Below are 16,047 nucleotides of genomic sequence, written 5' to 3' on the forward strand. Positions count from 1 at the left end.
GTAAAAGCTAAAGCTGTAGAGAAAAGCCAACATTTTAAATGGGTCTTGTCATTAATGCTTTATTAATTGCCCCAGGCAATGCAAACCCAGAGCTAGGCAAGCTATAACAATATGACACTTTAAGGTCAAATCCAATTCCTGCTGTGTTTTATGGAGTGGGCCAAATATTGAGTTAACAGCAGGAAAGAACAATTTATTGAGCTTTTCTCCATCTCCTGATTATCTGATCTAAATTAGATCAGTTAGGTTGTTTTTCTCTAAAAAATCTCATCTTTTGTCCACTCAACTTCAAAGAATCTTTGATTGTTTGTGTTAGAACAATAAACTTTATCAACTTATATTTATTTATGCTATACCTAGTGCACTGAATAGAAAGAAATTAGATATATGTATATAAACATAAAATATAATACAGCACTTTGTTCATGTTTACATAAACAAAAATACCATAATGAAATTGCATATTTATCCATTTATTTAACATATATGTTACCTTCACATCTGATGTGTCTCTTTGGCTGTTCCTCCAGGACCTGGCCACAGAAGAGAAGGTTCGATCTGGGTGGTCAAACTTGCCATCATTTGCATTTAGAAAGAATGTTGTAAAGGGCTCCTGTAGTTAATGAAATTATGACAGATTAAGAAAACAGTACAAGGACTCGTGCATCAGGTTTCTGGCAAAATCCAAAAGCCTATTGCAAATCAAAATACTTCACAAAGGCAGAATTAAAAAAAAAAAAGGCGCCTCATAGCTATATGTATGCATGGATTTCTGCACTGAACACCTGAGTATATTTCTTGGCACTAACACATTTTACACAAACAAATCCTGAGTTCTATACCATAAGACTAATTACCTATCAGACATATGTAGCCTAGTTCCAGTTCACAATGACTGCCTCCTTTACTGCAACCACCCCAAACACATTCTGTGTTATTTATATAACTGGGCTTTGTGTACTCCTTGCATGTTGGTATGTCAAAATCTTTTTAAAATCCTATTTCTAAATCTTTCTTGTGCTTTCATTTAACTGAAAAGAGCTCAGTAGGTTCCACTTAGCATCAAGGTGAGACAAATGGCTCTACGGTCGTTATGAGGCAGACTATGGTTCCAGGATATGCAGTTTTACTTTGGAGCAGAGGCACAGAGATTAAATATTTAGAGTCTTTACTTTCTCTAATTCTATTTGAAACCATATCCCAGTTTATATTAAATGGAAACAGCTACCAGCTTTTGGGGAGGAAGAGCTCAGGTATTAGACAGTCTGGATAACCATTTTGATGTCGCTACATTCCTCTGCAGTGAAGGGGTTAACAGTGGACCAAAGCCTTAATTTGACAGTAGAACCTGAATACTGAGATCAGTGGCAGAAACCTGGTTTTTCACCACTACTCCATTAGCTCTCTTATTCAACTAATAGCTGGCGGTGTGCCTACAGGGATGGATGTTCGTTCTTCCTCTTTGCCAAAGTCTCATGGAGAATGTTTTTAAGAAAATCCCTTTCATTAAATACATACCCAAACTTATTTCATTGCATATCCTTATCATCTGGAAATTTTGGTAATCAAAGCAGCTCATGATCACCAGATCACAATTTTTATTACAGTATTACTTATCTATTATTTGAATTTAATTTTAAACATTCTCTGTTTCCTTCTATGAAATTTTTGAACAAGTCAGGGAACTCCTCCATTAATAAAGAACGTTTGAAGGAATTATGCCACATTATACACACTGTGGGAAAATTACCCCAGATGGAAAACATATGAAGAAATTTATGTTTACATAGTCCTTAAGAGAAATTAAAATAAGGAAAGCATGGATGCAAAAATAGTAAAAATATCCAAAGAAAGAGGAAAATAAAAGATGGAATTCTGACTCCAAAAGACCATTATTTCTCTACTTTTATTCCACACGTCTTTCCAGTTAATTTTTTCTATCATGCACAGCATGACTTTCTTTCAAAGATGAAAAAACCCTAATCAATTTTTTTTCCTCTTAAAACATGGGAAATATTTTTTAATGGAGACATTCAAAAGAATGGTATCTCATAAATATACTTTTATCTGCTAATTTATTCCAATCAGCGAATACTAAAATGTATTAAATAATTAATTAAAATAATCAAATTAAATACAAAATCATCACAATATAATTTCTTGCTGGAGGACCTAAATATCATTCCAGAATGGCTTTATTTGCCCTTGTGAGTATTAAAAGGCCATGAGGTGAGGAAGAGATTTATAATTTAAGTAGAATATAAAAATTTAACAGTGGCTCAACTTGGTGAGTAGTATAAACTACCACAATTAATTGAAATATTCACAGAAAATAAGTTCTTATCTATCCAGATTTTTCAGTGCTCCATATAGTGAATTCAATGTAAAATATAAATGAAAATATGTAAGATTCAGACCCAGAAGTACAAAATGTTAAACAATATATACAGAAATTGGATTACATTATTTTATCCTAAAATTATGTTACTATTGTAATTTTATTAAATTTACATTTTTAAATATTAGAATTATTTTACTTTTAAATTAATTCCTTCTCCCATTTATCTGTATATATTTGTAATAGGAATTATGCTGTTTTCTAGCTTGCCCCTTTGACTGAAAAACACTATATGTTCTTGATCTGAGAACAAATAATTCTGTCTTCTAACAGCTCCTACCCATCACTCTTTTCTTTATAAGATGTGTGTAATTTTTGTGAATATTATTGTGGAGCAGACTGTGGATCATTGCAGAGGTTCTGAAATCAGAAGCAGTCGATGGATTTAAAAGAAGCACAAACCAGAGAAATGATGTAATTACAATAAATTATGTAAAAATATTAATCCAAACTTCCATGACAACATTATTTTAAGCATCTGAGACAAATACACAAAAGCAATAAAATTCATAATCAAGGATTAAACTTTTAGTAGCTGAGCACTACAGGGTGCCCTATTATGCTATCCTGCCATGGCCTGTTGTGCCTATCTTTTTGGACTTTTAATCCTTAGCAGAAATTCAGAGCTTTCCCTTGCTTTATCTCAGACCTCTAACATAATTTTAAGGTAATTTTTATTCTCTGGGAAGTCAAGTGCTTATACAAATATAATTCATATCTGTATTCTATATACTAATTTAAATACTGTTATTCTATGATACCGATTACTGTCATTTCATGTAAAGGTTTTGTCGCTGTGAAAGCTATAAAGCAGCACAATGTTTTCATTAATACTCTATCTCACTCATGCCTAATATTCTGAATAAAATTCACGCCTTGTTCACTGCCAACAAGGAGAGTAATTCGTGGCGGACTTGATTACATTGAACACAAGCTTGAGCTGCGAGAACGAGTTTTTCTATTCAATAGCACTTCTCTCCTGCCCTTCCCTTTTAGCAGGACCCAGACTCATTTGAAAAATTTATGGTGGGAGTAGAGGAGGGAGGAGGAAGAGATGTGGTCATTTTAAGACATCCTATGTCACACAAAAATGTCTTTCCAGCCATTTGTAAGAGAGAGAATGTAAGGGTTTATCAGAGTGACACACATCTTTTGCCTGATATATCTGTAGTTATCCTGCTCAATTCTAACAAAAAGAAGACCCAAATTCATTTCTGTTTACCAGATGACATCCAGTTCTCTTCACCTTTGAATCTCACTAAAAACTGGTTTTAACTCAATCCGATCTAACTCATAATAAATCCAGAATTTCTTCTACCTTGTAGAAATATGCACTCATTTCAACAGCAACTGGAAGACAATTATTCTCTACAAACATTAGAGAATCATGCTCTCAAACAGTGGTTGCTGTTTCCATAAAGATGCAACTGATTTATGCAAATATAAATTCTTTAGTAGCAATTATAGAGAACATTCAATGGTACCATAACTCTATTAAAAGCCCCCATTCCCATTCCCCTGTGTCAGTGGGGAGAGGAGAGAGAGAATTTAGGAGTTAAGTCCAGAGAAGAAGGGAGGGGTTGGGAGGAAGGTGGCTTTAAAATTTGATTTTATTTTCTCATTATCCTACTCTCATTTGATTGCTAATAATTCAAACTAATTGCCCCAAGCTAAGTCTGTTTTGCCTGTGATGGTAACTGGTGAGGAGGGATGTCTCCTTGACCTTATCTCAACCCATGAGTCTTTCCTTATTTTTTCTTTCTCCTGCCCAGCTGAAGTGGGGAGTAGTGGAGCAGTTTTTGTGGGTACCTGACATCTAGGCAAAGCCAACCCACTACAATACGCCAGATAAGGGAAAGCAACTGAGGGAAATATAAGGCAGTAGGGAACAGATTATCACAGAATTGACTCAAAAATATGATGTTAAAAGCAATGTTTTGAAGACAACTGACAGAAACCAGATTGCACCTGTCAAAGCTGAAAAGCAAGACTTAAAATAATTTTTAAGGTTTTGTGGCAATTACACAATTCTCTCTCTATATATACTTCAGAGTGGCTGAAACTTCCTTACTTACAGCAAATACTGTTTCCTCCAACACTAAGGTCTAGGCAGGCAGTTTCTCCACTTGGATTCCCATTATTACATTCTGTTTTGTTCTGCTTCTATCTAAACTCTCTGTTCCAATTTACTTTTTGTCATATATTTTTCATTTGTTTCGTTGCTTTTTTCTTTTTCTTTTATTTTTCCTTTTTTCTTCTTCCTTTCTTTACAGTCTTCTCCCATGGTTTTAGTTTGTACTCCTGACCTTCACTCTCAGTTTGTTGTCACTTTCTACCAAAAGCTCTACAGTAACACCTTTCCCCATCACTTTCCTCCAGTCTTTCAAAATGCTGAAATTTTTCTGTCTGAATCTCTGCATCTCTTAATGTCACCTTCCTCTGTTTGGACTAGACTGTAATTTACCTTTTCTTACAGAGTCTTTTGCACAAACTCATGTCAAAGCTCTAGCTCAAAAAATTCAATAAATACTACTTTGACTTACAGAAATCTGACCTAGCCTTATTTATCAATTTCACTGGCACAATCTTCTCCCTTAGGATATTTCATCCTTTATTTTGTAACAAAAATATCTCTCTATAGATTGCTATGACATTATAATCTTCATTGCCATCATCTTTTCCTCTATAAACACTTGTTTTCAAATATCTATTTAGGCTTTCCATTTGCTGCCTTATCCAGTCTTATCATTATATTTCTTTCCTTTTCTGAGGTTCAAATTTTCCCTGGATTTGTCTTCTTTCACTTCTGTTGTCTACTCCCATTAGAGATTGCTTTTCTTTGCTGGTCAATTATATTTAATCTTTAAAATACCTGTGTAGGAGTGTCCCCATATTTAAGTTATCTGTTGTTTCCACCTTTTCATTGGCAACCTCTTCTTGGGGTATCAGTGGTTTCCACCTCTGCTTTCTATCCTCACATATATTTGTTTGCTCTAACAAATGTAATTAGTATGGTCTCCATTGCAAGGCCATCAAGACAAAGACTTTGTTCTCTTGCTCTTTTAGGTGAAAACACAAGCAGAGCAAGACCATCTACAATATTACATAAAGAACAGTAGTAAAAATGACATTGAATTAACCTAATGCAGGAAGTGAATACTCCTTGGTGTGTTGTACATTCAGACTGTAACCAGACTTTCAGCACTGAGAATTTGCTGACTAGTGAGAGGGGATCTTTTGCTGCACAGCAGCCAAAATTAATAGACAAACATTCAAACAAAACTACTGGTTTTAATCTACTTTAAGGCAACAAAGTGTACCATAAAATGTATTCAGTAGATGAATAATTCAGCAACACTTAAAAGGAATACAGTGGTCACCCAACACAGGAGTGTAATCAACACTTAGTTTCCCATGGTTTAAGAAGTATATCCTGAACTTACAGACACATGAATTCCCTTCAGAGCAAAAAAAAACATGAACGTATATGTCTAAGGGAAGCTGAGATGAGTTCAAACTTGATTATCAAGCTTTGTGTGGCTGTTTTGCTTTGTTTTAGGCAAAATATGCTTAGAATACACTTTATGCAACAAATTTTTATTGGCAGGTGTACTTATTACACAGGCACTCAACTTTTCATTAATTCAGGTTTCTCTGTGAAACCTTCAGTGTCATATCAACACTCTTTATTCTGTAAATAATTGTGATAACACATACACTGAATTCAGATTCATTCTATCTTTAAAGTTTAGTCCCCTTCCCTAGATCTGGTTTTGATCATAGGAGCATGAGGTTTCCAGAACTGACGTAACAATTTGAATTAGAATCCACATTTCTGCATTTTCAAAAACTGTAGAGATATTCATTAAATTAGAAGCATAGTTCATTTGCATAAAACATTGTTCAATGTTGCTTTAATATAAAACTGGTTATATAATTCCCCTCTCAATGTGACAGTTTAATGTTCTTACAAAAGGCTTTTTTTTTAAATGTTGCATGGATCTGTCCCTAGCTGAAAATAATAAATGAGTATGAGCAGTATCAGATTTCTGTCTTGAGGTTGTTTTTTTTTGGGTGGATTTAATTTTAGATGCATTTTTCTCATTGTATACATCTTAATACCAGCACAATTTAATGTTTAAATTTATTTTGGTTTGTTTGGGTAGGAAGAACCTCCTGATCACTATAAATGAGCATATAAAGAATATCAAGAGAATTTCTGAGACTTTAAGTTAGAGAAGAACAATCAGATTTTAATAGAAAGGTGCTTTCATAAAAATAAAACACAACAAAACAAAACAGTGGTAAGTGACAGAAGAGATGCTGTAAATAAGATATCCATGAAAACCAGGATCCAGAAATACTTACAATACGAACGAGCCAAGCCAAGGTAGAAGTAGATGTAGAGTAGTGGGTGTTATAATGATAAGGTGGAGTCTGATCATCTTCCCATGTCTCATACCGTTCTGCATAGAAGACAGCTCTCTTTGGGTTCAAAGCACCAATAGGCTGTAAAGTGACAAAAGTGACAATATTTGAATATATTATCAGCTGAAGGGCATCATGTCTGATATGGCATAAGTTAATTCTGCATTAAGATTCACTGCGCAGGAGACTCTGCAACCAAACACATTCCATGCTGTAGTAACCCCTGAGATTGCTGTAAGCTTAGAGTTTATTTTCAAAGGCTTTGTGTACTATAAGTCTTATGAGTTTCCTTATTTTAAGTGACAAATATAAGTGATCCACATCTGCAAACTTTCAAGACCTTCTTGAAGTGTAAGTTGTTTCCCAATTAGTTCAGTAACATTCTTCTGGAAATAGACTTCTAAAACTGCATTTAAAATGCATTGAGGCCAAACTAATATTTCTGTTGCTGTCATTCACCATACTCACACAGCTAATGAAAACTGACTTCTGCTCGCACAGGATACTTTGTAATGCGCAGTTCATGATGAAAAGATTTCACGCGGAACTGCTGATGGTGTCTGGTGATCCTAAGCAGAAATACTTAAAAACCATGCATAGTCCTCAGGACTGGGTGTACTTTCTGACTGAACAAAGCCACGTTTTACTGAACAAAGCAAACAAGCTTTGTACTCGAAAAGAATAGAATGTGGAAATTATTCAAAAATTCAAAGTCCATTCTGGGCAAATTTAAAGGACAATCTATATGAATTAGACTAAAACCAAAAGAGATGTAAGGCAGTAGTAGGGACCATTGGTTTTGATGTGGCTACTTGAGGAATACAAGATTTTTATGATTTTCAACCCACTTTATCTCAGAAGCTTTTACAAAAAGTATTTGTCACTGTGTGATGCAAAAGTTACTTGGATAACAAAAATACAGATTTTAGCTTTTATAGTAAAATTAACCAAGCAACCAGAGTTTAATACTTAGAGGAGAGCACACTTCCACACCAAATAATTGTTTAAACTTACTGTAGTTTGCAATTATTACTTGATTTGCATTAACCAAAGTTTCATTAGAATTGATATTATTAAGGGCATTAACATATATATATATATAGGCAAGGGCTTTGACCAAATGCTAACAGTATTTTCACATTCTATTGCACTCCACAATTTTTCTACTGAATTAAAATACAAAGTAATTTGGAAAGGAAATACCAGAACAAGATCAAATCTCTGTGTTTCACTACACTAGATATGTAACTAAAAAATTTAAAGCTGCAAGCATTTTATTCTTTCAGCACTGCTATGATTTTTGACATGGCTGCTTAAAAGGCCAACATAGAACATGATATTTTTTGATTTAGAGCTTGTTTTAAAATAGCAGTCTTTGGTGAACCTTTACATTTTAAAACATTATGATTTCAGTATTTTTTACATTAAGAACTCTGGATGCTTAATACTTTGCTGTGTCATGGAGACATTAATAGTTTTCTCATATGTGTAAAATGATTGAGTAATCCCAAAGGATTGGTGTTATCTGGTGCAGACTGCACTGAAAGACCTCACAAAACATTCTTGAAAGAGAAGGATGAGCCATTCCCTAACACTTTCCAGGCTCATTTCCCAAATACTGGTAATAGGAAAAAAGAAATATTTGCATTTTTGTTATACTTGGTTTTGTTACACATCCTGCCAGTGTCAGGAAACACATTGGCAGAATTATAGCCTTTAAGTTATCATTATATAAAAATGGTTGTTCAACAGCTTCCTTGCAAGAGACATTCCTTTCCCATTAGACTGACAAACTGTGCAGATATATGTGCACTTTGCTAAATTATATCGGCCTTGGGTTGCTTTGAGGACTGGATGGAACCTGCTGACACCACCCTCATTAAGGTAGTGTGCATCCACTTCTCTGGCAGAAAAAATTCCAATCCCAACTGCACATTTCAAGAGCTAAAGCAGTAATTCACACTGTAGTCTGTTAAAACTAAATGTTCACCCCCTCTGAGAAGGGAACACAAAATAGCAGACAAATTGGTGAGATTGTATTTGGTAATGGAGAAACACCCTGAGAATATCTCTTCCCTCAACGACAAAGGTGCGTCTTATCCTATGCTGCAGTGAATTCTGAGGCTATGGAAGACAGAGACATCATCTGTCGCCATATCATTGTACATATAGGTTTGAAGGCACAGTGGAGAATGAATATGATGATTAACACAAGATTGAAAATATAGAAAACTCCTGGCCTTTCCAAACACAGTGGATGCTGATTAGAAGTTTTCATTATTCACTGTAAATTGACTATAGTAACAAGGCCTGTGAGGTATAACTGATGCTCAAAATAATTATGAGGTATTTTATTTTATAGACTAGCAAAATTTTAATGATGGTTTAATCAGTACCTTTAAATAACATATTTTATATAATATTGTTATATTTAATAAAAAAGGTTACTTCTCTCAACAATTTGAAAATAATTTCTACACTCATATAAAATACTAATGCAAACATATCATCATGTTTTCTAGGTTGTTCAATGAGAGGTGTTACTTCAATATAAAGATAAAAGGTATAATGATGTAAGATGATGCATTCCCATTTTCATATCAAATGCCTGTACAAGTACCTAAAATAATCTACCTTCAGAATATATATGATTAATTGTACTAAATTATAAACGCAAAAATCTGTATTCTGGATTCGCACAATATTGTTTTCAGAGTCATTACCTTTTTCTTTTCCCTTTCAATTACTTTAGGATTTATTTGAAGAAAAATCCTGAAATGCACAAAACATCATCTGAATAAAATGGAGCCTTTAAGTGAAATACCAATGAGAGTAATTTTTGCTCTTGCATGACACTGCAATTTTCATAGGAAAATCTCTGGGAAAAATTGTTTTGGGGGTCCTTTCCTGGAAGGGAAGGAGGGAGGGAGAGCTTGTCTTCAGCTATAACGTCTCATCTCAACTTCTCACGACAGATCCTGGATTGGATGAGCTAGTGATCTGTCTGACAGCCTGGGTTTCAGGAGACATGGGTTAATTTCTCTCATTCCACAAGCCTTTATCGTGTCCATGAGGAGACTGCTTAGGTATGTCTATAGTTTGCAGTAGAAAGGTGAGCTGGAAGTCCCCGAGCTGCTCTAGAGGGGCTAGTGTGCAAACATGGCCCTGTTTATGTGGAGATGACAGCTGGGATCCCAGAAGTGGCACAAGTGTCTCAATGCAGCACTGCCTGGGGAGCAGAGCTGGGAGCTGCCCGTGCTCACACAACTCTGCAGCTTCTACTTCAGCCTTACATAAGTTATCTCTGGCCTGTAGTAAAGAAATAAAAGAAACATCTGATCTCCCTTCTCTGTGCAGTCATGGAGACACTGATATGAACCACCTCTCTGCACATTAATGTAAAGGACACCTCTCCAGATTCAGGAAACCATGCACATTTAAAATGCTAATGGAAAGTGCTCACATGCTCAAATATCTCCTTTTACTTTTTTTCTTTCTTTCTTTTTCTTTCTTTTTTTTTTCCCCTTGCTGTGGTGTTTTTGTTTTTGTTGTGCAATTTTAAAACTTGTTGACTAACCCCAAATAGAACAGCATTTGTATACCAAAAGTCTAGGCACTTTCTGTAAGCAAAAACCATTCCATAAATAAAATAGCAGGAAGGAAATTCTGCAAGGTCTGCCCCTGGCTTCTTTAGTTTAACATCCATGTGGGAAAATGCTGTTAAACAGGTAGTGGTATGAGTTCATCCTTCAGTAAAGACAAAGGTATTTCTGTAAACACCTTAAAACTCAGTTGGATAAACTAGCAGCTAGCCCAGTTTTACTCTGATGAGGCATGGGTCCTATTAGATGACAAGTTCTGCAGTAATGGTAGTCTATCACATTTCTTGTGAACTGTGTAGGATATATGGAGTTTTGGTCACTTTTCATAGCCTTACTATGCCATTCTCAACCCAGAAGGTCAACTACCTCAGTTTTAATCTAATATCATGGCTATAAAATGCAGTTAAATTTTATTTATGGATCAATCCCTGTAACTTTACGTAATGCAAGAAAATAATATTATTTCCATTTGACTGAGATTCTGTTGGTGTGGGCACTGATTAAAATGACTTGCCCAAATAATACAAAGCTCAATCTGTATACTGTCTCAGTCCATATCTTAACCTCAAGACAAATACAGAAACTGCATTTGAGTAAAATAAATTGTTCTGAACAGTATTTAAAAAGTTCTTTCATAATGTTTTATAACGTTTTATAATGTTTTTTCCAAACACACCTTTTGCCTTTTAATTGCAAAACTCTCTCTGTAAGGACTCATATTAAATAGAATTAACTTCCCACATAATGGTTTCATAAGATATTCTTTACTCCAAATAAACAGAACAGGTATGACAATGCCTATTCAGCCACTTCACTTTGGATGTACTAAAACTTGTTGCTTCAGTTTGTTTTATGTTTCTTTCTTCCATTTAAAAATAAGGCAAGTATTTCCTGTAATATTAAAAACACACTACTACATCTTTTTTTTTTTTTTACCTGCCTAATCTCTTTAGATATCTGGCCTTTGAACAAGTCAAAATATATTGTCAATACATCTCATATCTAGTGTTTATATCCAGTGGACTTGTTATGCTAGCTCATGTGATATCTATTTGAACTATAGAATAATATCTATAGAACTATATTCCCTCATGAGAGCAGAACAGAATGTAGCATCCCATTTATCTAGACACTGAAATATTCTGCTTAACTTGACTCTAATTCATAAAACAGCTACCTTATCTATTGGGTTTTCTTGTTTGTTTTGGTTTGGGGTTTTTTGTCATTTTTTTTTTTTGTGATGTACTGCACAAAGTTATAGCTTGGTACAAAGGTATATTGAACCTGGCTTTATTTGGCTCCAACTGAAAACTGACTGAGCTTTTCCTGACTGCTTGCTTTTTTATTAAAAATCACCCACTGAACAACAACCGATAAATAGCTGTCTTAGGATGATATTTTAAACTTAAAAATAAAGTGCAATTGCATCCAAATTAGTAAACAGATTTTTCTTCAGCATCCTAATATGAAAAGCAGATATCAACAATATCAAATATAAAAGCATTCACAGATTCATAGTACCAGAGTTTCACTCAGTAAATGAACTGTTTATTTAAGAAAAACACATGTTTAATTGTGTGGCTTTAATTGTGTGTAGTATTTCTGTTGATAGAAGAGTTGCATATGATAAAGAGAGAAGTTTAATTTTACAGAAAATTATTTCATTTTTCCAATGAAGGGCTCATAAAAGCCCATAAACTCCATTCCACAGCATAACATTTTTGGAAGTATTAACTGTGGTTGCCTTGAAATATTCACACTTGGATGTGTTCATTTGCATTATTACATTTAGAAGCCTTGGGGCTTTATCACTTCCTTTTCTTGAAATAGCACAGTAATAAGGAAAAGTGGTTATGCTTATCACCACCCATCAGTCAAACACCTTCTATATTAACAAAACATAATTTTTTCCACTCAATGAATGGGTGTGTGATGTTTCATACACATGTCAATATTAGTATTACTTTGCCTGGTGAAGAATCATTTTATTTAACAGGATGTGTAACTGGAAATAAATGAGGAGAAATTCCCGTTTACACTTTAATGAGCAGGGACAATGCCACGTGTCAAAACCATGCATTCGCTATAATTTAGGAGTAAAACTCATACAATTTTATACAAACAAACCATACCACATTTTAAGTGACTTGAACCTCACAAAAAAAATCACTGTATAGTAAGAGCTCTGTACATGTTTCCTGGACTAATGTTTAATATCCTAAGTATTCTTCTAAAGAAAATCTCAACAAAGAAGAAAATAAGCAGATCACCTGATAGTTTGATACAGAAAAGATAATCTATGTATCTCTGACAGCCTCTTTCATTAGCTTTTGATCCTGTCAAACAATAAATATAACCTTTAACCTTGTATATGTAATGAATAAAACTTGAACCTACACTGTCTAATCAAATGAGAGGTCCAATATATCCCACTCCCATGGCACATTCCATGCCCATGAACCCTGGTTTTAAATCTAAAACTATATGTAAAAGGAAAAAACCAAAAAGCTTTCAGAACAGAAATTCTAAACACCTAAAAGAAAAAGGACAGAAGAATTTTCAGACTAATACTTAAACATAATTGTTCTGAGAGAACAAGCAACATCTGGATGTAAAAATACCACAATAAGGAGTGCCACATAAAACCAGAATGAAATGGAATGGAAGGAAAGAACAAACTACATATTCAAGACGGCTTTGCACAAATGTAAATATTTAAGTTTGGAATAAATGCAAAAGTGCATGTTTTGCTCAATTATTGACATCCTAAGCAAGACAAACACCTCTGATTTCATCTCCAAAAAACACATGAATTGCATTTGATATGTATGTTCACTTAGGAGTTGTGATATCACAAAGGTGGTGTATTATATTTTATACAGAAAGCCTGGAAGCCAAAATTTAAAAATTTGAAAAATTGTGTAGTCAATTATCAGAACTGACACTATAGTATTGTATGAACTTCAAGCAAGAATACACAAAATATTTTTTAAAAGCTAGAATTAGCACCTATGTTTAACTACAAAAACTATTTTAAAACAAGAAAACAAAGCATGGTAAGTGACTTCTCTTTTAATTTCATTGGATTTTTTGGCTTTTACCATATATGCAATAGTGTTAAAATTCTAAATAATTTCAAAAGATTGTTCGAGGATTATTAATTGCTAAATAGCAAGGACAGAGGCTTTGTGAAACTAAGAAGGGCAAAATTTACAGAGAGACAGAAGGTCAGGAACTGACAAAGGAGATTTTATCCATCAACAGTTTAGCTGGAGGTTCTGATCTGCCATCAAATCTGCAGGAACATGTCTCCATTGCAGGGCAAAATCCAACAGAAGGAAGTTGCTCCTCATGGAAAGGATACTGAATGGGCCTGCCCCAGAGGTCTGACTGAGGCTTGATAGCACAACTTCCTTCAATATTAACAATAAATTACTAACTCCTGCTTTTAAGCACCAGTCTACCCAGGATTCACCTCCATGAGAAAAAAAAGGTACAGGACAATATAAAAAATGAAAACAGAATTGAGAAGGTAATACCTCAGAGACATTTGAATTTTTAAGATTTTTGCTGATAATGCAAAAATTGAAACAGGATGCAAGTAATGCTGAAAAGCCCAAGTCAGGCATTCCATACTAAACAGCCACTGCATTTTAAAAGAAATAATTAACAATTTTTTCCTTTTAAAACCATGGTTAAATGAAATCTATCAGATTTTTTCATAATGAATTCTGCAAAAAATTGACAATTACAACCCTTTTATGCTGAGGTATTCCACAACACTTTACAGATTTCACATGTGTTTTCTCATACATCCATGGGATAAATGGAGCCCAGATATTGCCAGAAAGGAAAGGTCATTTTCCTTGACTAGTTCTGTGTAGGCTTTTCAGTGGTCAAAACCCTAGCTGTTCCAGAGGAAACCACCAATAGGTTTTGGTAAGTTTTCAAATTGGCAAGAAAAGGTGCACATTGCATGGACTCTTGATGAAAAATAAATAATCATGGACTTGATTTTACATTTCCTTTTGAGGAGAACACTAATAACAGTACAGTGATACTTAATAAGCTATACATGCACTAATTCCATAATGAGTCTTTACTAACTCATGAGGAAAACACATCTATTCAGCTATCACACTACTTCCTGTAGCAATTACGTATTTTAGTAGATTGCTGTAAAAGTTTGGATTGAACAAAACTAAATACCTAGAGAAGGACTCACGAGACACTGTCTAATCTTGTTGCACTTCACCACATGCAGTGCTATTAATATGTCCAGAAAGTGAGTTTGAGAGATTTTGAAAAGTGTAAGCACCTTAATGAAAGGTTTATCTTTCTGAACAATTCTAAACCAGCACTACTTTTATACATGCTAGGGAACAAGCCAGTGTAAAATGATCACAGGTCTTTTTTTAAGTCATGTCTGTGGATCTTTTATTGTTCTTGGCACAGATTTCAATGGTGTTACAGAACTGAAAAACACATTTGTGAAACATACCTATAATACTGTGAAAGGTCAGAAGTTTTACATAACCTAACGGAAGTATCAAGCAATTTATTTCCTTTTGAGGCATACTGTGAATGTACTGTAAATTCTGTGTTTACTTGCTTATTTATTTTTTTTTTGTCTAAGAAAAAAAAAAGGAGTGTAAGCTTAGGTGTCTCTATCCACTATTATGAATTCAAGTCCTACTCAAATTATTTTGGATGTCTTACAAAAGCAGGCTTCCAGGAATGGTTACAACACATCTGGAGGTACTGCAAGCACACTCTTTCCAGCAGAGATGAAACTGTCAAATATCCAGGACAGGATGTCTCCATTGCTCCCCAGGATGTGTGCTTGCAGGGAGAGGAGGAAAGAAATCCAGACTTAAAGCATAAACCCCAGAAACACTCATGTCTGTCCAGCAGCAGAAGGGAATGCAGGGTCTGCAGCACAGGACTGCAGAACAGGCCTTGGGGGTCATTTTCTCCTCTCCAGCCTCGCTCCTAAAGGCAATGAGTGACAGCTTCCTGTGGTTTTGAGCCTCACTCAATTTGTACAAGCAACTTCCCCCTCTTGGCTGAGGAGCTGTGGTAAGGATGCAAGAAAGCTGACACACCAGACAACAGAAACCTCTCACTGGGGATGTTGCAGGGCTATGCACCATCTTGCCACCTTCAATGGCAAGAAAGTGCATATATTTTCTTAGCTGATAGCAACCAGGAATGATGCTTCCCACAACTCAGTTTCAAGCCCTTTTTTTTTTTTTTGTCTTTATTTTAGCTGGCCAAAAGTAGAGCCTCTCCATGTGTTTCTGCTATGCTTGGCCAGGACAGACCTTCTCTGCTGTCTGTTAACACAACCAGAGTACCAGAGCTGGGTATTTATGACAATGTGATGCCATTAGAGGGGGAAAAAAAAATTTAAAAAAAATTTAAAAAAAAAAAAAAAGACCACCACCAAAAACACTAGGAATTTTTTTTTTTTTTTGTAAAGCACTAAGTGCCCAAATCAGCTTGGACAGAAAAAACCCCAACAAATATCAATAAGGATCAGATATTCCAGGATCTAAAATAAAAAACACTCCTTTACTAGCTATTAAATCAAAAGAAGATGCTGATACTATATTACTA

The 16,047-nt window shown here is 34.7% G+C and overlaps 1 protein-coding gene across 9 annotated transcripts in view; it reads right to left on the reverse strand.

Moving 5' to 3' along the window:
- Window positions 1-16,047, reverse strand: part of NBEA (neurobeachin) — a 452,703-nt gene that overhangs the window by 67,156 nt on the left and 369,500 nt on the right. For all 9 annotated transcript variants that reach the window (XM_064409011.1, XM_064409015.1, XM_064409017.1 and 6 more), the window contains 2 exons: window positions 6,767-6,907; window positions 494-613 (listed from right to left, as the gene is read on the reverse strand). In XM_064409011.1, coding sequence (XP_064265081.1) covers window positions 494-613; window positions 6,767-6,907 — 261 coding nt within the window. The remainder of the gene's footprint in view (window positions 1-493; window positions 614-6,766; window positions 6,908-16,047) is intronic.

This window comes from Passer domesticus, chromosome 2 (assembly GCF_036417665.1).
Source record: "Passer domesticus isolate bPasDom1 chromosome 2, bPasDom1.hap1, whole genome shotgun sequence".
NCBI lineage: Eukaryota > Metazoa > Chordata > Aves > Passeriformes > Passeridae > Passer > Passer domesticus.